A 22,016-nucleotide genomic window follows, 5' to 3' on the forward strand; every position below is an offset into this window, starting at 1 on the left:
AAAAAAATAAATACCAAAAGAAAATTATTTACAGTTCACTTTACTAATATACCCTTTCTAGAAACATCTTGTATTTTTGCTATGTTCTAACTCCACGTGTCTATCCTTCTTTTCCTTCACCTGTTTTATTTGAGTGACTCAGCCATATTCTTCTTCATTTCATTTAAACAGCTGGGAATTTGATCTTCTCCTTCATCTTTACACTTATCAGAATTGTGGGATTTAATTTTTCTGGCAATAAATTTTACCCATTTAAAATATAATTTTCTTTCGTAAATATAGAGGTAATAAAAAACTTTCAACAAAACGATTGCATATCCATATTATACTAAGATATATATGCATCCATATACACTATTTCTTTTGTACTTTATTTCAAAATGTTGTTATTTTTTAATATTTTAATATTATTAACTTTATTTTACCTTATATTTAAATTGGTTATACATGCTCTATGAACTTGAAATAAAGGAGTTAATTAAGAACTCCAAAAAGGGAAAAGAGAAATGAAGCACTATTTGTATTAATCAGTCCAAAAGATATATTAGGTCTAAAGAGTAAAGTTTAAAGGAGTATATCAAATTATTTTTTTTCGGAAAAAAATAATATTTCTTCTATTTCAATTTATGTAATATAATTTAAATTTTGAAAGTCAATCATTTAAATTTGATTATGAAATTAAACTTGGATTTTTCATATTTTTTGAAATAAAATATGTTATATAAATTAAAGAGAATAGACTTATTTAACTCATAAAATTTATAATGTGTCTCTGAAATTGAAACAGAAGAAATAATAAGATCAACGGGTCCTGGGACTAGTTTTAGCGAGTAATTAGCTCCATTAATAGCATAATAAATAATTTAATCAAATGGTTTAATTTTTTATACATATAATAAATGAAGAATTGAATTATTTTAAATAAAAAATTGATTTAATAGATATTTTCTTTTCTTTTTTTTTTAAAGTATCACTTTCCAACCTATTGAAATATGAATGAATTAATAAAAATATGGATTGACTTTGTCAGCACTAATCTTAAGATAAACAAAAATCCTTATATAATTCTCTCTAACCGCCTATCGTATTAGTATTTTAATTTTCTCATTTGAAAAATTATAATTATAATTTTAGTCAATTGGATTTATCTTATAGTAACTTTAGTCAATTGTATAATTAAGGGTGTTCCGTATTGAGGAAAATGTTCCTACAATTTTATTACTATTTTTTAAAAAATAAATAATTTTTTAAACTTATTTTTAGATTAATATTTTCTTAAGTAAATAAAAAAGATATCATTTAAAAAATATTTATATAAAATTTAGTAAAATACTATAAAAATGGGGTGGCGTAAAGAGTAGGATGTGATGGGTGATAAGGGGAAGGGATTAGTGATGTCGTGGGGAATGTTACTCATGAAATTTATTTATTCATTTATTAGGAAGGTCAATTTTCTATTTTAAAGCAATTTAAATTTTATAGAAAATATTTTTTAAAATCTTTTGATCAATGAAATATAAGTAAATAGATTTTTTTCCTTCATATCGTACACATCCTAAGTGGATATTATTTTTCTAGGGAGGATTTGTTATTTATTAAAACTGCAATCAGCAAGACTGATAATTATTGTTACTTTCAAGTTCTTTTCTAGTAAACATGAAAGATTTTAAGAAAATAATAGTATGGTTTTATATGCTGATTATCTTTAGGATATTTAAAGATATAATAATAATAATAATAATAATAATGATGATGATGATGATAAATGTTTAAAGTTGACTTAGTATTTTCAGATATTAATAAAGTTAATTAAGGGGCTACAAATCAAATTGTAAAATCAAATTGAATTGATGATCAAATCAAATAGAAAAAAAAAATATATTCATAGTTTGGTTTGACTGTCGAAAAAGGAAAACGAAAATTCTTTATCTGATTTGATTTAAAAAAAAAATAAAATTTTAAAATGAACTTAAATCAAATAGACATAATTATAAGGAAATTGAAAAACCACAAAATAAAACCTGACTAAAATCGAATTCAAAAAAATTGACTTTATGATTTAATTTGGTTTGATTTATAGATTTAATAAATCGACATAATTAGTTTAGTTTATTTTTAGTAAAAATCAAACTAATCCAATCTAATCTACTATGCAAGAATTGGTTATGCAAAAACTAATTACGTGTGTACGTATTATTTATTCATGTATTGGTTATTTCATCTTCTATTCTGTATAAAATTATACATAGATTCTCTCACAACTTATATATATATTTATTATGCACGTCTCCAAATTACAAGTCAAACACCATTCATTTCTAAATATAATATTACGTGATAAAATCAAGCTCATAATATAATAAAAAGAGAAGAAGACAAGAGAAGTAAGATGAAAGAGAGAACTTTTCTTCTTCTCTTTCTATTATATTATGAGCTTGATTTTATAACACGTTATCAGCACGATCCTCTAACCAACTGAGATTGGATTTCATCCTTGCAAATTATAAGTTAGATAGCCTGTAATTGGAGATAAAAGAGTGTAGAGTAATAACACTGAGATTTGCACCTCCAATATGATTTCCGTGGAGGAGAGACAACAGAGTTTGTACACCTCGTCCCTTCAAAATTTCTATTTAAAAAAAAAATCAAGATTGGTTTGTCCAAAAATGCATCCAAGTTATTTATTATCATGCTTCTATTATTCAGAATTGGAGTTGATTAAATCAATTGATCATATATAAACTTTCGAAAGTATTTTTTATATTTAATTATGATTTGCCAACTGCATTAAGTATTGGAGAAGTAGTATAGTGAAGATTCATTCCCTCTGGCTAATGAAATGGTTTGACTAACTTTTTCTTTACGTATACTTGAATACTCAAATTCTCATGATTTATATTTTTAAATTTAGTTGCACTAATTACATTGTTGAAGTGGTGCAGAAAATTATACAATATAAAGATAGAGATTCAATTGACATTTGTTAAGAGCAAATTTAAGAGGCTCACTTGGACTATGATGTTAATCGAGGGTAAGAAGATAGATTCAAATTTTATTGCACCAAGTGGGCAAGACATCAATTTGAGTTTTGATGCACCATGATGATAAGGAATTGGATTTTAATCTCATAAAATTATGGCATAACGTGCCTTGTATAGATAAGACATTGAGTTTGAGTCTCAATGCACTGTAATGATGATATAATGATGACTAAGGTTTGATGAAAAGTCATGAAATTCATCCCATCGAATTTGTTTCATTCCTTGAAAAGAATGTGATAGCAACATATGATAACTTTGAAATCCACATGTTGACTTGCTCCATTCTATCGTATGAATGTGGTAGCAATAAATAATTAGTCTAAAAGATCACAAATGATTGACGATATGAAAAAGGGCGTAAAGGGACGGAATTATAATAGCCATCATTGTGGTAATTATAAAAGGAAGAACAGTATCAATTCTCCAAATAGACCTTCAAAATGTGAAGGCAAATTTTGTTATCAAAATGGTATGAAAGGTCATTGGACTTGTGAATGTTGTCGCCTCAATAATTTGACAAGTTTATAAATCCTCTATAAAAAGACAAGAAGATAAAGTGATGGTACACTTAATCTTTCAAGGTGATGTTGAGGTGTGTCATGGAAATATGATGAATTTTAAAGCCATGACAATGTGCTTATAATTCAAATTTGTGAAGTACATATAAATGAATAGTCCATTCCTTGAAGAGAATGTGACTTGTGATGAGTATCGTGAATGTTCAACCATTTTATAAGAGAATGGGTCAAGATGTGATTAAATCATTATGGGTTGGATATATGCCACTACTCACCTTTATGGGAGGTTTGGAAAAAAAATGGTATATGTCACAACTCATCTCTACGGGAGGTTTGAGAGAAATAAATAAATTTTACTTGGCAGAAAATAAATTTTGTCTATAAGGTTGTGGTCATGATCAAAATAATATTATTGTATGGCAGTACAAATTTGTCGCTGGTTGTGTACCTACGGTACAACAAGAGTAAAGCAAGAAAGTGACATAGTAATATAAGTTTCTCCTTGAAGGAGATGTGCACCATATGGATGATTTCACGGAATATGTGATAGTACACAAAATTAATAGTAAACTTTATCGAGTTATGTTATTTTCATAGGAATAATATTGGGGTTGTAGTAAGTCTCAAAAGAAACTTTTTAAGTTTCAGATGAATTACAATAAATATTGAGACTATGAATTGTGAAAAAATTTATTATCTTCAGATTACTGCAACCGAAGTGGGTTATAAATATTTATTTAAAAGGTTACCCAGTGTTTCCTCTTGTTTGTTGCATACAAACGTGGGCATACTGATGAAATCACATGCGAAAGTATAAATGTACTAAAATAAAGATTAGTTGGCATGACCGGTTGACCATTCTGATTTTAATGTGATGCAAATATAATTAAGAATTCATGTGGATTATATGATGAAGAAATAAAAGATTATTCAAGAATTCTCTTGTGTTGCTTGTTTTCATTGTACCAGCTAAGGTTGGGATTGTAATCCCGTGAAATTTTTGGAACATATAAAATGGTGAATATGAGCTCATTCACCTGCCATGTGGATCATTTGCAATTATATGATGGATGCATCTATGCGATGATCATATATGCTTTGGTGTTAACTTAGAAATTGGGGTTTGTAAGGTTGTTTGCTCGAATTGTTTAATTAAGAGCACAGTTCCAAATTATGAAATTATATTAATAATGTTGGTTGATTTAGCAAAAATTGTATGCCTCCAAGTATAGCTAAATCATGGTTATGAGAACAAAACTCCCAAATAAAATTTGGTATGAGATAATTTTATTTAACATGTAGCAACACCTGTATGCATCAAGCCAACAAGGTTTCCCCATTAAAATTGGTTCAGGCTCAGGAACCAAATAATTTTTCATCTAAAATGTTGAATTTGCGATTATGATTATAATTGCTTCACCATGCACAAAGATGAATTCCCAAATAAGGTTGAGATGAATGTTAGATTTTCTAACATTAGGAGGAGAGATGATTGACAACTGAAAATTATGTGTGAGGTTTAATGATGACTTATCTAGATCCTCGTTAAATAAATATGTGAATTCATTTGCATAATGTTGCAAATCAGTTGCCAGATGAATGTACTGACCCTATGATATAATTCAACTGCAAATGTTTCAATATGAAGTCCTTGAAGGACAGAGTCTATGATACGCCGGAAGCGTAATAGACAAATCGGTTCCAAATATAAAATTCCTTGAAGAAGGAGAGGAGCAAATGATCAATATGGTCATGATAATGAGGCAAATGCTATAAAAGAGCACATTGACATAACACTTCATAAAACCTCAGAAAATGTTCAGATACCTGAAAAATGATGAAAATGAAGAGATCTCGATAAGTTATGTCATATTGGAATCAATATCAAATAATCGTCGACAGTATCTTTGATATAAAGTAGCGCTCAATATAAATTGTGATGAGGATCTTAAATTCAAATCTGTCATATAGTGTGGACAGATAAATGGTTGGCCAATAATTCAAGTATATTTTGTTTCACTTAGAAAAGTGACGTTTTGAACTGATAGTCCATAAATCAAGATATAGTGTCAGTGGGGTACAAAATTATTATGCGATGGTATAATCGTAAGATATCAAGTACGGTTTGTACCTTAGGGCATAAAGGTTTGTCGCAAAAATCCTGACATTATTGGAGATGTTTTCTCCTATGGTGGGTGCAATGAGATTTGTTTTGCTCTGGCAATATATGAAAATTTGAATGCATATAATGAATAATTATCATGTCTAGCTAGACAATACTGAAGGTTATATAAAAATCCTTGAAGTAATCGAGGTGTCTGAAGCATATAAGAGTTTGAAAGAAACTTTTTGAATAAAGCTTCAAGAATCCTTATATGGATTGAAATAGTCAAGGAAGAAAAGGGTACAAAAGAATGACCCTAATAGGCCTTGCATTTTTATGAAAAGGTCTTGGTAAGACAGAATTTTGTCTTGACCTACAGATTGATAGTTTGACAAATGAAATATTTGTCTATCAGTGAATATACACAGAAAAGTTTTGATGCAATTTTATATGGATAAATCACATTCATTGAGTACCCCAATGATTATGAGATCGCTTGAAATAAATGATGATTCATTTTGATCTCAAGAGAAGGATTAAGAGCTTCTTGGTGATGTAACTCCATATCTTAGTGCAATCAGGGTATTAATGCATCTTGCTAACAATACTCGTCCAAATATCTATTTTGCAGTAAATTTTACTGGCAAGATTCGGTTCCTCCCCAACAAAAGGACATTGAAATGGTTTTATGTATATACTTGAATATCTTTGAAGGACCATAGACATGGGTTCATTCTATTCCGAAGAATTCAAGTCAGAGCTGATTGGTTACGCAGATGCAGAATATTTATCTGATCCACATAAAGAACGATCTCAAACACACTATTTGTTTGCATATGGAGGTACAATAATATCCTGGCGATCAATGAAGCAAATGTTGCTATGCAGAAATAAAAACCCTCCATGAAGCAAGTCGAGAGTGCGTCTGGTTGAGATAATGACACACCATATTTCGGAAATGTGTGACTTTTCTTTGAAAAGAATATACCAACCACAATGTACGAAGATTAGAGACGTCATCACAAGAAATTAAGTGATGTTTTTATCAGGGCAGTATAATACGCGTTGTACTCTTTTTTTCTTGATCGAGGTTTTGTCCCACTGGATTTTCCTTGTAAGGTTTTTAATGAGGCAACAAATAGTGCGTATCAAAAGATACGTATACTCTTTCCTTCACTAGAATTTTTTCTCATAGGGTTTTTCCTAGTAAGGTTTTAACGAGGCACATTATCTATGGAAATCCAAGGGGGGGGGGAGGGGCGGTATATAAAATTTTATACTAACCAAAACGGCCAAATTGCTGGAACAACAGCGATTTCCTCCATCGGAAAAAGCAAAATCGCTGCTACTGCAGCGATTTTGCAAAATGTGATTATTTTTTTTAAAAAAATTCAAATCGCTACCTAGGCATCAATTTTCATTTTTTTAAAAAAATAAAATATGTTTTTAGAAAATCGTTGCCTAGGCAACGATTTCCATCTTTAAAAATAATAATTTAAAGGCAGCGATTTTCTAAAAAAAAAAAATTTAATGAGGCAGCGATTTTCTTAATTTTATTTTTTTAAAATGGAAATTGCGGCAGCGATTTTCTAAAAAAAAATTTCTTTAAAAAATGGAAATCTGCATATAGAAAAAAAAATTCTTAAAAAAATGGAAATCTGCATATGAAAAAATATGAAGATTAACATTATATGACATTGTGGAAATATAAATAAAAGAGGTTAAAAAGTTAGAATTCTATTTGAACTCAAACATCAATTAAATTTAAATTCAATATAATATCTTTTTTTAGTTGGAAAATATTTTTGTTACCTTACTTATTCTTAATTTTTTTTAAAACAATGCATATTTTCTTATAAGCTATATATTTGAATTTCAAAAAAATATTTGAAAATCAATGAAATTTCGCTGCCTAGGTAGAGATTTAAATTTTTTTAAAAAAAAATCACATATTGCAAAATCGCTGCAGTAGCAGCGATTTTGCTTTTTCCGGTGGAGGAAATCGTTGTTGTTTCAGCGATTTTGCCGTTTTGGTTAATATAAAATTTTATATACCGTTTTGAAATTTTTGTTAATATTTTATACCCTTTAGACTCCGGACTCTCATTTTCCTTGTATGATACACGTGAATAAGAAGAAAAATTATCTCTTCCATCTTACTTCTCCGTCTTCTTCTCTTTCTATTATGAGCTTGATTTTATAACAACTACTTTTTCTTACATAACTATTTTTAAAAAAGTAATTGTACGCACATTAGTAATAGTGTATTTATTTTGCTAACTGTAAGAATTATATTCAAAAGAAATTAAAATCAATCATACCGGTTAATACATTATATTACTTATCGTAACTTTAAGTCATTCTAACTTTTAGTCGAGGATTGTGGGTATAAGAGTTCCGAATGAAAACAACAGCACAAATATTTAGGTGACAATTAAGGTAGACATTTAACTTTATATAAAACATAACATAAAATTGACTTTTAAAAATAATCAAATTAATCTCATGTTCGATATGTGTTTTTGCTCAAATCTTTACAATTACAATCAAGAACACTTGTCCCAAATTTTAAAAGTAATTTTCAGATATAATAAATATAAAAATTATATTTGTATGATATATTTATAGTTTACATAATTGCGCTTCTTAACAAACATAAATATGTATATTTTGCTTTATATATATACAAAAGAAAGTAATTGTATAATTTGTTTCGGTTTCGGTATATACATACAAAAGATCATGTATAATATGTGTTTGTATAAAGCGAGAAAGATAGATAGGCAAAAGAAAATTGGGCAGGGAAGATCGTATTTGTATAATCATAAGTGTATAGCGTCGAAAATATATGCATTTGTATTTGTATGTACAATTTTCTCTGGCTTTATACAAACACAAACAACAATGTATACATTTGTGTTTGTATAAAGTGAGAGCGTCGAGCAAGAGTGGCGATCGAGATATGGGAAAGAGGAACGTTAATATATGTATATATACAATTTTCTCTCGTTTTATACAATCACAAACACATTTTTATACATTTGTGTTTGTGTAAAAGCGAGAGAGAGGCAAGGAAGACTGCTAGCGAAAACGACTGTGGCGAGCGAAATTCACCAGAAGAGAGGCGAAATCAAACTATGTTTATAGCATTTTATTTGAATTAATAGTTTGTTATTATATATAATGTTCCCAATTTTAAATAAAGCGCAAAAACATTATATTTCAAATAATTAAACAGCAAAATTGAACTATTCTTTTTTCTTGTTATGGAGCAACGTCCATAAAATGGTATTTTTGAGCTATTTTACTAGTTGGAAGACATTTTTGCTCCAAAAATGTAACAGGGAAAACATTTTAAGTCAAAAACATAACCTAAAAGGTAAAATTGACCCATTTTAAATAATTTAGAGGGTATATATAAATCACGCGTGCCCAGAGACTAGTATATATAAACACAAGAATTATCTTTACTGTATTTTTACAATATAATTATCCAACAAACAGAATTTCAACATCGACTCCATCTGTAACTTTCACAACTTCACACAACAATGGGTATCAAAGTTTATTCACATGTTGATTTATATAACAAGTACAGTAAAGATATACCTATGAAGTTCCAATTACATACAAAAGTATGCATTTGTTAAATCTACCTGCCAGCATGAATTGCCACCCACAAATTTGAAAACTAGAAGCCCACTTTCAGTCTGCCCTGTTCTTTCACATACCATGATCTTGGCATTGCTCCTTCAGGTCCGAAAAGCATGAGGTGCAACATCACACAGCAAAATTTGGTCTTGAAGGCTCGTATCGTTTATGAACAGGAGAATCAGGTAGCTGGAGCCCATCCTGTGAAGATGAATATCATGTCTCGTTTAGGTTCCCTTCTCTTCCTGTTACGGCCAAATATATGCAACTCCATGACGTTGGGAAGTCATGACCCCACTCACATGTTTCATCATCGCAGTTCTGTATGTTCATTCTGGAAAGGGTCATCACTGCAATGGACAGAACTCAATCTTGGGGAAAAATTCCAACCACTAGCATGTTCCATCTCCGGATCAACTGCTCTCATGCGGATATCCTCTTGCAGCTTCATGAAGTACATTGACGACCAGTAATCTCTTGCTAAGTTCTTTGTGTGTCCACAAGAAGAACGATTCAACAATAGTACAAGAGATGATGAGAGTGAGACGGAAGGAAGGATAGAAAGAGGATAACTAAGCAATGTAAAATACCATTATAATCAAGCAAGTAATGGTTTAGAATGTAAAAGACCAACCAGTTTCATCAGCTGCATCAGTTCACCTAGAGCGTTTTTGAATAGGTCAGTGTGGGAGAGATCATTAGTATTCAAAATTTCCTGCCGGATTCGGTGAGAAATGTTCACCTCCATTGGTGCTCCTACAGGTGTTTAATGAGCTATGCAAGTCAGAGAACCATCAAAATTTAAGCACGAGCATACTTTCCAGAGGGAGGACCGGAGGATACAGTAAAAAAAATCAAAGTGTATAATCCATCAAGTTACCAAGAAAACTTGCTTTAAAGAAGAATCATTGAAGGGAAGATTTAATATGACCATCAAAATTTGCTTCATATATGAATTGACCTTACCTGCAGCAATATACTTCTCTATTATGTGGCGTGCCATGTAAATTCTCCTAACTGAATCCTGAATAGGAATTTTATCAAAATGTTGCACTTCATCATAGAAGTGCACACTCTCTCCAGCCAGACAACTACGATGTGAACAAAGTAAAAGAAAAAAAGGTCATTCTATTACTGTGCAATCAATTTCAGACCTGTCTGTTAGAGTTCCTCTCTAGAAAAGATGGTCTGCTTTCATCTGTTATTTCTTTGTTTCCAAGAATATCACATACATTTTATTTCTTTTGATGTTCAATTATGTTAAAATCAAGGAGAAAAGACAGGACCATCTTCTCTCTTCACATGATAAGCTGATCCACGCACACAGCATGAAGATTTAATGATATTTTTGCAAAAGGAGAATGAGTAAAACCTGTCTGCAAATTCCATGAAGGACTGACGGAACCTTCGATTCAGCAGGAGCTTTTCCAAAGGTTCATTGGGATCTAGAATGCTTGTCGATTCCCTCTGTAATAGGATCCCACTATCAGGTATACCTAATGCCTGACTCATTGTCTTGTATTCTTTCTGATTCTTCTTCCTCAAGCTCATAACTGAGACAAGAGGTTGAGAAATCGAGAAAGAGAAGAATGCCAGTACAAGGACACTTGTCTGTTGAATAAAAAGAGAAAAACTGTAGGCAGTCAACAAACATATTCTGATACTCACATATCAACAAAGTATCACAAGATCAGGAAATTGTACCATAACCAATAACAAGAATCTTGAGGCAATTTCTAGCGATGATATATCTTCGCGAACCTCATTCATTACATAAGCAGCCACCCATATTCCTTGATACAGAGAAAACAGAATGTGGTATCAACACAAAATATTCTTGGGAAATGTCTAAGAAGAAATATCATTTTCAATTTAGCTTTGAACTACAAGTAACTAACAGTGAATGTTGAAACAGACAGATGAAAGTCATAACATATGTATTTGAATAAAGCATGATGTAACAAACCAATAAATATTAAAGATAAAAAACAAGTTGCGATATTACAGAGTTTCATATGTCTTCATACATTTAAAAATAAAACCACAACTTCATAGCGTTAATATCTGAACATAATTTTCTATCATTTTCTTACTTAGAGCCAGGTGGTTGTATCTATCATGATGAAATAGGATACATGAGGCCAATCAAAGTCCTTTCACCCCATGAAATTTAGTAACTTGCGCCATCACATAGTGGAAGGGCAGGGAGGACGAACACCAGCGGACATCTCTGTTCCCCAGTAATACAATATAAGCTATGTTACTCAGACTCTTCAAAAATGTATATGAATACCAAAAGTAGTGCATTTTAGGAAGGACAAGAGTGAGGCGACATTTTGGAGACTCTGAGCAACATATGATATAAGTAGCTACAGAAAATACCACGATCTAAGAGGTTGGAGGATTGCATCAAATTATCTTCAGATTTTATGCAAGTGCTTCAAAAGTACCATGCTCCAGAAGTTGTACTATCTAGGGCACTTTTGGGGTGTTGAGGGCGAAGGAGAACCTTGATTTTTTATAGGCAGGATGAGTGTGCATAAGGATAGAACTTGAGTAGTCCTTTGCAGCCAACTTGACATCATGCGGAGTATCAGGGTCTTTCATTGCACCTTCTTGTACACCTTTCTATCAAGTATGGTAACCATTTACCATACTTCAGTTAACAAAGCCACTGTGAAGCAACTGACTGGAGGTGTTTTTTTAAAAAAAAAAAAGACAGGCAGCAAAAACATGTTGAAAATGCCTCTCAATTTTTTATTTTTCTCAAGCATAGGAGGGCTTTATATAGCCAACTGACAACAAAAAATCTGCATAATTCAAAATTAAAAAACCTACAATATCAGTATTTTTAGTAGTCTGGACGACTATCATAAATGTCAGATCTAGAAGTTAATCCTGCTAATGACGCTTTGATGGATAGAAGGATTTTCTTTCCTGTGATTGAAGATAGGCCTAATAATTAACCCCCCCCCCCCAAAACATGTCACTGTATCCCTTTCACACCCTAACTTCACGAGAGAAACTTTCAAACACCAAACCTTTCCTCAACTGTGTCTAATACACAGTTTAAAAGTTTTGTCGTCACATTTGGGTGTGTCAAAAGCAACTGGTCACATAGAATGAAGAGTGTATACATTTCTGTCAGCAAGAATCTCAAGTCATACGAAAAAGAACTTCTCTATACATCCCCAGTTTCCCATACAATTTGGTTGACAGTTTTGCTTATGGTCAATTTGATCAAATTTATTGATAATTGGATAAAGAATTTTCATTTCTTAAATTAAAATTTAGACATTCAAAATTATACCTTATAAAAATGAAAATAAATCAAAAAAGACTTGGTCAAATATCACACTATTTTGATTCTCAGGAAGCTAAATGTGACAGTGAAGGGAGTATAAATTTTCTCTAGGAGGAAACGAAGCTTGCTAAAGCAATAAATAACATGCTTTCCTAGAACCAAGCTAAGACTCTTGTTTCCAGGGCTACAACACAATTTACATGACCTAAAATTTCCATCAAAAACTTTGATTTGAGTTCTCACATCTACATAATGTGGTGTGTTTAACCAAGTAGTTCCTGAACTTGCCTTTGTATTAAATGGGGGGTATAAAATGTCTCACTGTTTATACTTTATAGACAGACCCTATACTAGAAGCCTTTGTTATCTGTGATTATCTAAACCCTGTATGTCAAGCTGCAATTAATAACAATTTATTTCTGAGATTTTAGATAAGAATTTTATCTGTAAGCAATTTGATATGCATGTTTTGTATTATCCAACTTGAGGGGAATGCATGAGAAGTATTTTAAATTGGTGTCTCAGTCATGAAGGTCAAATTCAGCTATTAGATCTGAAAGTCAGCCACTTTGACCATTACACTGAAGCTAGTTACTTTCCTCCATTGAATTTTCCTTGACAAAATATTTCAGTATAATGCTCGTGCTTCTGGTATGTGTAAGAATATCTTTAGATGCTTGGACAATATTGAGGAAGTGTTAATCAAGACTAAATATGTCTTTCTGACTTCATTCCTTAATATGTCATTCCCCTACCAGAGCACACACAGGAAGACACAGAAGCATGCCAGGAAAGAAGCCAAACGAAGAAAATGGATAGAAACAAACCAATGGAAGCTGAAGAGACAAGAATTCCTCTCCAAAGGTCTTTGAGTTCATGAAATCTGAATTCCACATGATGCACAGCCCCAGCAAAAGCAATCAAAGCTACAACATATAATGCATGAAGGCCCATAACAAGGATGATCCACAGTGTCCCCATGTGGCACCGGTCATTCAGAGGCTTTTTTATCTGAATAACTACATCAGACAAACTCCGTATTAATATCAAAAATCCTTTCTTACATAAACAACTTTAGCAAATGAAGCTTATAATATTAATAGCAGGGATGACAGATAATTCATGTGCCAAAGTGACAATATGAAAAGAGCAGAATACACTAATCAAATAACTGTTGAAAATCAAACTTTTGCAATTTTTCAGCAATTTTTAATGCCGATTATCAAAATCAATTTGACTGAGCTAAAATCAACAAATTCTCACATGGTAATGAAAGTAAAAAATACTTGCTCACACACTTGCACAAAGTTTTGGCACGACTCAACTGAAAGATAAACTAACCAAATACTAAAACACAAAATTAAAATGCATAAAGTAGCTTAACTGCAAAAAGACAAGTCATACTTCCACAACAACAACATACCCAGTGAAAGCAACTACTAAGTAAACAGTAACAACCTAGGGTAGAGTGTACGCAGACCCACTCTCGGTTCCAACAAATCAAAACAGTAATTAAAGGAAAAACATGACAGCTAATAACAAAGCAGTGCTTAGCAGATATGCAAGTAAATTGTAACAGCAGCAGCAAAGTGCGGTCACCTAAACACAGTAAACCACAAATGAATCAGATACTAAAAGCTAAAGACTAAATGTGTATGCTAATACTACGACCCACATGACGCTCTATACTCCCACCCATCCAAAGACATGAATAGTAAGTAATAAGACAACTCTCAACACCTACAATTTTCTACCTTATTCGCGTACCCTCCTATCTAAGGTCATGTCCTCAATACGCTAAAGATGTGGCATATCTTGGCTAATCACCTCTTCACAAAACTTCTTCGGCCTACCTCTGCCTCTCCTCAACCCCTATATCCAACCTCTCACACCTCCTTTTTGTGGCGTCCGCACCTCTCCTCTTCACGTGTCCAAAACATCTCAGTCTCCCTTCCCTCATCTTGTCCACCACATCTTGTCCACCAAGAAGCCACTTCCACTTCGTGTCAGATATCCTCATTCCTAATATGATTGCTCCTATATGTCCGCACATCCATCTCAATATCCTCATTTCTGCCACTTGCATCTTCTGAACCTGGCAGTTCTTGACAAGACAACACATCGCCCCATGCACCAAAGTCGGTCTAAACACCACTATATAAAACTTACCTTTAAGTTAGGGTGGTACCTTCTTGTCACACAAGACACTAGATGCAAGCCTCCACTTCATCTGTGCCGCACCAATACGATGTGACATTATCATTGATCTCCCCATTTCCTTGGAGCAAAAACCCTAGATACTTAGATATCTCTCTCTCTTAGGGATAACTTGAGTATCAAGTTTCACTTCCATGCTTGGCTCCTACGACCAGGGGCGGATCTATTCATAGCCGTGGGGGTGCCACAACACCCAATGATCTCCATTGATATTCTGAAAGACATGTATATATGTACGTTATATTATATAAATATTAAACTTGCCACCCACAGCACAAATGGGGCGTATGTTGTCACTGGTGGCAAGTCAACTTGTTGTCCTCAAAGACGCGAGTTCAATTCCGCATAGGTGCATTTTGAGTTATCCATTTATGCAACAATTTTATTTTGCAAAAAGGGGTTCCCGATATGTTTCAAACCAACATATATCACTGCAATTAAGAATCACCTTATCCATTAAGCCATGGCCACTACATGATATTTATATACTTTACTATATTATATAATGTACATATGCTAACATGTTGTAGAACTTTTTAATTTTTATTTTGTTAACTTTTTTTTTCTTTTCTATTTTAAGCATAGAATATTACTCTTTTCATCTCAATTCACGTGACACACTTTCTTTTTTAGACTACCACAATTCCACAAAAGAATGCTACTTTTCTATATTAGAAACAATTTTAGTTTGTGATTTTCCTTTTGCCCTTAATGAGATAATTTATAGTCAAACAAATGATTAAGGTTTGCTTAAAACCTTCTCCTCCAAAATTATCTTCTCTTTTGGTCAAAATTCTGAAAACATGACGCCGAGTTTTGTTGGGAATTAAACACACAACACACACAAATAATCTAGAGAAAAGAGAAACAGAACACAAACGGGACACACAAGAATTTAACGTGGTTCGGTTTCCCTACTCCACGACTGTAACAGGAGGATTTTATTTCACTTGTGCTACTCTGGAATTACAAATACAAGGATCATATTTATAGGAAAGCCAAATGGTTAACCTAGGGTTTCAGTAATGGGTCGGGCCGGCTCACAAGCCTCCACAAAGCCCAACAATCTCCCACTTGGAGGCTTGAAGAATTTCAACTGTCATCCACTTAGAACACTTGTATGTCTAGTAATCTTTTTCAACTCTCTCCTGCTACAGCGGCCTTCTCATCAGTCAACTGAAAGGCCCGTTGAAGCTCCCCGAAGCTTCAACACATCAGTCACGGCTGAAACTGCCCTTGACTCGTCCTCGGTCCCTACCGGCTCCCACTTGAGACACGAACTGCCGGATCCTAGAACTCCCTGAGAACAAACACTCTCCATACTCAGCAAGAAATTTTCTGGAGACGTATCAACAGCTGGAATACTGGTTCTCTTGACCCACTGTCTTCTAGGAGCCTTGGCTGAAGCACGGCCGGTGCTCCCACTGCCACGAACGCCTCTGACTGGTCTTCCTGAACCTTTCCTTGCTCGTTCATCCTGAATCTGACCTGTGGCTCTGGGTTTCTTTCTTGCAAAGACAACCTTCTTCTGCCCACGAGATTCTGTGAACCGGACTTTGTTTTTCTTCTGAACTGGGACGGTCACTCCCTCAGACGGTAATCCGACAATATACAACGATCCTCTTTTTGTTCCACGAGCCATGACAAGATTGCCCCTCACGACCTTCCACTGCCCATTTCCGAACTTCACATGATGTCCCTGTTCATCCAACTGCCTAACAGAAATCAAACTTTTCGTCAAGCTTGGAACAACTCTGACATCCTTCAAGGTCCAGAAACCGACTGGCGTCTTCAGCACCATGTCACCCATGCCCGTAACATCAAGAGCTCTATCGTCTGCAAGCCTTACCTTTCCAAAGTCTCCAATAACCAGATTCTGCAATGCTTCACTGCTGTGGGTAGCGTGAAAAGAAGCACCAGAATCCATGACCCAGGAATCCACATTGCTCTCCGCGCAACAGATAAACAAATCCTCGTTGACGCTGTCTTCTGCAATGTTGACTTGTTTGTCTTTCTGGCATTGATTCCTGAAATGCCCCACCTCCTTGCAGTTCCAACATGTTACACCTGAGCCATCCCGAGCCTTCGACTGACTCCTTCTTCGGTTCCTGCTCCCACTACCTCTGTTATTTCCTCTGCCTCTGACGACGTTTAGCATATCACCTGATGATTCTCCAGAACTCCTTCTTCTGACATCCTCGCCAAGAACGAGATCACGAATCTTCTCAAAGGTGAATCCATTAGGTCCCACTGAACTGGCAACTGCTGTAACCGTTCCGGACCAACTGTCAGGCAATGATGATAACAGTAGTAAAGCTTGAACTTCATCATCGAACTTAATGCCAACTGACAAAAGTCTGGCTAAGATCGAATTCAATGAGTTGATGTGCTCGGTAACTGAACTGCCTTCCTTCATCTTTGTGTTCACCAACTCTCTAATCAGAAAAATTTTGTTTGCTGCAGATGGCTTCTCGTACATGTTAGACAAGGCTTCCAAGATGCCTTTCGCTGTCTTCTCCTTAAGAATGTTGAACGCAACATTCTTGGTCAACGAGAGTCGGATAACTGACATAGCTTTCCGATCCAAAACTGCCCACTCTGCATCAGACAATTTTCCTTGCTTGTCACCCAACACTACGTCCAAATCTTTCTGAACCAGCAAATCTTCAATCTGCATCTTCCACCAACTGAAATCTGTACCATCGAACTTCTCAATTCGGAACTTCCCATCTTCTGCCATCTCAAAGGACTTCGGCAATTCCCTTAACGGCGTCTACAGACAGCGGGCGGCGATTTGGACGATGCTCACGATCTGGACGCTCGCGGCTGGATCTGAGGCTCCTCGACGCGGCGGCCACCGGAACGGCGCGACGGACAGCACACGGACGACGGCTGTTCGCACCCTGCGCGGTTCTCCTAGCCGGCTGCTGCTTGAGGTTACCCACACGGTAACGGCGGCTACTCCTCCCTGCACACAGTTCTTCACACAAGAACCCTAGGTGACAATTTCTCACAGTTTGTGTTACAATGTTGTTGAAACCTCGCTCTGATACCAATTGTTGGGAATTAAACACACAACACACACAAATAATCTAGAGAAAAGAGAAACAGAACACAAACGGGACACACAAGAATTTAACGTGGTTCGGTTTCCCTACTCCACGACTGTAACAGGAGGATTTTATTTCACTTGTGCTACTCTGGAATTACAAATACAAGGATCATATTTATAGGAAAGCCAAATGGTTAACCTAGGGTTTCAGTAATGGGTCGGGCCGGCTCACAAGCCTCCACAAAGCCCAACAAGTTTTTCTTACTCTTTGTTCTATTATCTAAAACATTTCAATGTATAAAAAGAAATAGTTTAGATTATGATAATTTAAATCTTATCGAGAATGTAAACAAATAAAGTACATAAGACTTCGTTTCTGTTACTAAAATTATGTATATGAAAAAAAATTTAGCCACTTTTTATTAAGCATGTTACATAGAGCGTGAAGTATTAATAAACATAAATAATTATGCCATCATTAAGTGTATTTAGAATATCAAAATTCAGCGGGTGTAATTATAAAGGATATTGTTGGAAAATTTTTCCTTTGCGCCAAGTTGTCATTATCTTTTTTTAAATTCATTTAATTTGTCTTTATAAACTCAAAAGTCGAATAATCGAACTGAAGTCTGAGGTTATTTACAAGGTAAGAAAAAGGTTAAATATTTAATTGATTTAATAAACAGGTTTATTTAAAAGGCGATACGACACCCATAGCCTTTAAATCACGATAAGGTATAAGGTGATGAGAAAGGAACTTAAAAGAAGACTTATTTATAGAGTTCAACTTGAAGAATCTTACCTGCAGCAAGAGCTATCCATGGCAAGAGAATCAGCAGAAGAAAAATATAGGATCTAAGTGGTGGCAGACGTCTCCTGAAGCACCATACAAAACCAAGAAATATAAGACTATCAAAAAAGAGTTTTTCCACGTAACATGAATCAACAATAGCACTAAGACATAGTCTTTTAAAGCTATATCTCAAATTTTTCAAACGACAAAAGAGTAAATGAGAGAGAGAGAGACAAGGAAGAAAAGGAAAAAAAGTATAGAAAAGACATAGTAGATGAATTCTGTTTCATTTTAATTCAGTTGTGACATATCTTTAGGAAGGCCATGCCAACAGGAAGATATAACATCACTTTATCTCAGGGGTGGTGTACTATTTTTGAGCAACCTTTAATATCTGCAGGTAATCAATCCTCTTTTCATTTCTGTGAAACCGGAATTACATATGTGATAGTCCATTATCCTATTTTCCTCAGGAGACATGCAGTTATTTCTATTTGTTTATTTTCTTCCAGGGAAAAGAGTTGTTGAGGAAGCTGCACCATTTAACAGTTTCTCAATTGAATATTGATGAGGCCAATAGATACATAATCATCTCATCAATTACAAAGAACAACAGTTATCATTAATTACTTTGAAAAGTCAAACTTACTTCACAAATATATAATAAAGTTGGAATATCTGTGTAATACGGCAGCTCAACAGCAAACCAAATCCGAGTGGACCTTCAATCCAGACTGGAAAGCAAGGAGGATTAGATGTATTACAGAATAAGCAATCAAGCACCAGATTAAGGCAAGAAATATGAAAACAAAATCATATGCGTTCATGGATTGAAGAGTAAATTACCTGCCCAAAGATAGCATGACCTCCACCAATGCCTCTTTCTGAACTTCAGAAAATTGAGAGCCATCTGCAGAAGCCATATGAATATCAGAGGCGGATCTAGGATTAAACTTTATGGGTTGAATCGCTATATTTTTATCACCGATGCACTTAAAATTTCTGGATTCAAATGTAGTATTTATTGAAATTTAGTGATTCTACATATATATATATATATATATNGATACCACTATCGAGAACAATAGATTTAAGCTTGCAATAACTTGAATTGCCACTAGCCAAAAGCTACTGCCTTTGGACCTAGGAATCTTGTGAATCATGTAAGGTAATGTCGCTTTCAATAGAAGTCTGCAGAGGAAACTCAAGTGGTCAATGCCAACATCTTAGGTAACTTAAATGGAAATAAAAGCTCAAGCATTGAATGGATATACAAAATAATGCAACTTTAAACAATTATTGAAAAAATTAATCATAAAAAGCTCCAACACAAGAAAAATTAAAGTGGCTTTACTTCATAAAATAAAAGACAAGGCGACAAACATTCTGTGAGCAACACATTATTGTGGCACACATGTTTTTTATTAAAGGGAAAAAGAACAAATATACCCCCGAACTATTATAAATGGTATCTAAATAACCTTCGTTATACTTTTAGGACAGTGATATCCTTACCGTCTAAATTTTAGAACGTATTACCCTTTGGACTAACGGAGGGACACGTGTCTCCATCCAAATGATTTTCTGAATTTAATTTAATATTAGTATTTTACCTTTAATTAAAAAACCCACCCATCACCCACATTAAAACACCCGACCCAATTATAACCAACAGCATATCCATCAAATTGGATCCAAAACCAATCCTTCCAATATTAGCACGACCATCGCCGGCGACACCATTCTTACCGTTTCTGCCGCAGTATGTATAAGAGCTTCGGAAGAGTGGTCTGGTGATCCATCCTCAAAGATTTCAATGTCATCCCAGTCAATTGACCACCATCGACAACTGTAGTTGTTTATTGGATCTTCATTTTCTTCGGTTAATTTTACACAATATTCAACTGAACCATAAGGCAAACGAAGAAATACAATCTAAACCATATTTTTCATAGCCAAAATCGGATACAAAAATTTGAATTATGTATGATTAGAACAAAATCACAACTCAAATGTTATTGAAGTTTTCAAACAAAACTTAAACCGCAGAAGCCTAACGAAGACCATAAGCATAGCTAGACCGTTGAGAATTTCTGAACAAGGTTCTACTTCGATCTCTTCTTATCTTTTGGTGCTTACTCTTGAGCCTCCTCGTAAGCTTCTTCTTCCACTTAGCTTTCATCATGAATAGGTGAATATTGAATAGTAAACTGAGAATATTCTGACGTGCAAACAAGCTATAAACTCATATCATCTTAACAAGATCTGGACTTTGGAATGTTAGTGTGAGGATGAATGATGAAGTGTCTTTTGGGTGATTTGGGGTTATAATTGGGTTAGGATATTTTAGGTTGGGTCGTGGGTGGGTCAAATGGTGGAAATTGGGTGGGTTTTTTTTAATTGTGAATAAAAATTAAATAAAATATGGTTGCATTGTTTAGATGGTGCCACGTGTCCATCCGTTAGATTCAAGGATATACACAACCCAAAAGAATGACGGTAAGGGTATATACAACCTTAAAGTATAACGAAGGGTATTGACATACTATTTGTGATAGTTTGAGGGTATATTTGTCCTTTTTCCCTTTATTAAATGTTAAGTTAAAATTAACAGTAGAACACAATCACACACCTTGACATGCAAAAATAACTAAAACACNTGAAGGAAGGAATGAACTATATCAGGTAAGACACTCCAAATCTATCCACCTTCTCTTCTCTCTCCCTTTACAGCGTAAAAAAGATGGAGCAGATTCCAATTCTTTTTCTCACCCCCTTGCTTAGATCCTACTCTCTATTGCCTCCATTTCCCTGGATATGGAGACGGTCTTTGAACCTCTGCTACTCCACAATAAAGTAAGGGGGAGAAGCAAGAAAATTTTGGCAACACCATCCTTACAAATGGCGGGAAGTTAAGATAAAAATGTTTGGGGTATCAATGGGGAGGGAAAGGGGATGGTTTCACCAGCCACAGCTAACCTCACGCAACCCGCTCCATAATGTTGTATTCTACTTTTTGTCCATATCAAACTTTCTTCTCTCATAGTTTTGTTGTTTACTTGTTTATAATTACTATGTCAATTATCATTTGGTATATCACCATTAAATACTATAATTTCATTTTTAAGTGGGAAGAGCATAATCTCAATCTAGAACAGAGACTAGTATTACATCCACTAATACGTATGAACAACAAGAGTTGGGAACATTGCCAGGAATTAGATCGGGAAAATAAAAGCCAAAAACACGAAGTTGATAAATTCTAAGCCTCATCTTGTGCTGCAGCAGCTGTTAAGAGTTCCCCTATCCACGTCCAGGGGCGTATCTAAGGGGGGG

At 34.2% G+C, this 22,016-nt stretch overlaps 1 protein-coding gene across 3 annotated transcripts in view; it reads right to left on the bottom strand.

Moving 5' to 3' along the window:
- Nucleotides 1–9,077: 9,077 nt before the first annotated feature.
- The window catches only part of LOC107020729 (regulator of G-protein signaling 1), a 14,409-nt gene continuing 1,470 nt past the window's right edge, over nt 9,078–22,016 (bottom strand). For 2 of the 3 annotated variants that reach the window (XM_015221197.2, XM_027917159.1), the window contains 10 exons: nt 19,751–19,871; nt 19,527–19,590; nt 19,330–19,414; nt 18,690–18,763; nt 13,446–13,637; nt 11,019–11,107; nt 10,687–10,925; nt 10,281–10,405; nt 9,949–10,070; nt 9,078–9,801 (listed from right to left, as the gene is read on the bottom strand). In XM_015221197.2, the coding sequence (XP_015076683.1) occupies nt 9,625–9,801; nt 9,949–10,070; nt 10,281–10,405; nt 10,687–10,925; nt 11,019–11,107; nt 13,446–13,637; nt 18,690–18,763; nt 19,330–19,414; nt 19,527–19,590; nt 19,751–19,871 (1,288 nt within the window). In that variant the 3' untranslated portion in view covers nt 9,078–9,624. Of the gene's footprint in view, nt 9,802–9,948; nt 10,071–10,280; nt 10,406–10,686; nt 10,926–11,018; nt 11,108–13,445; nt 13,638–18,689; nt 18,764–19,329; nt 19,415–19,526; nt 19,591–19,750; nt 19,872–20,429; nt 20,585–22,016 lie in introns of all 3 variants that reach the window. The other variant, XM_027917158.1, reaches the window with a different exon arrangement.

The sequence above is a fragment of the Solanum pennellii genome, chromosome 5, assembly GCF_001406875.1.
Source record: "Solanum pennellii chromosome 5, SPENNV200".
NCBI lineage: Eukaryota > Viridiplantae > Streptophyta > Magnoliopsida > Solanales > Solanaceae > Solanum > Solanum pennellii.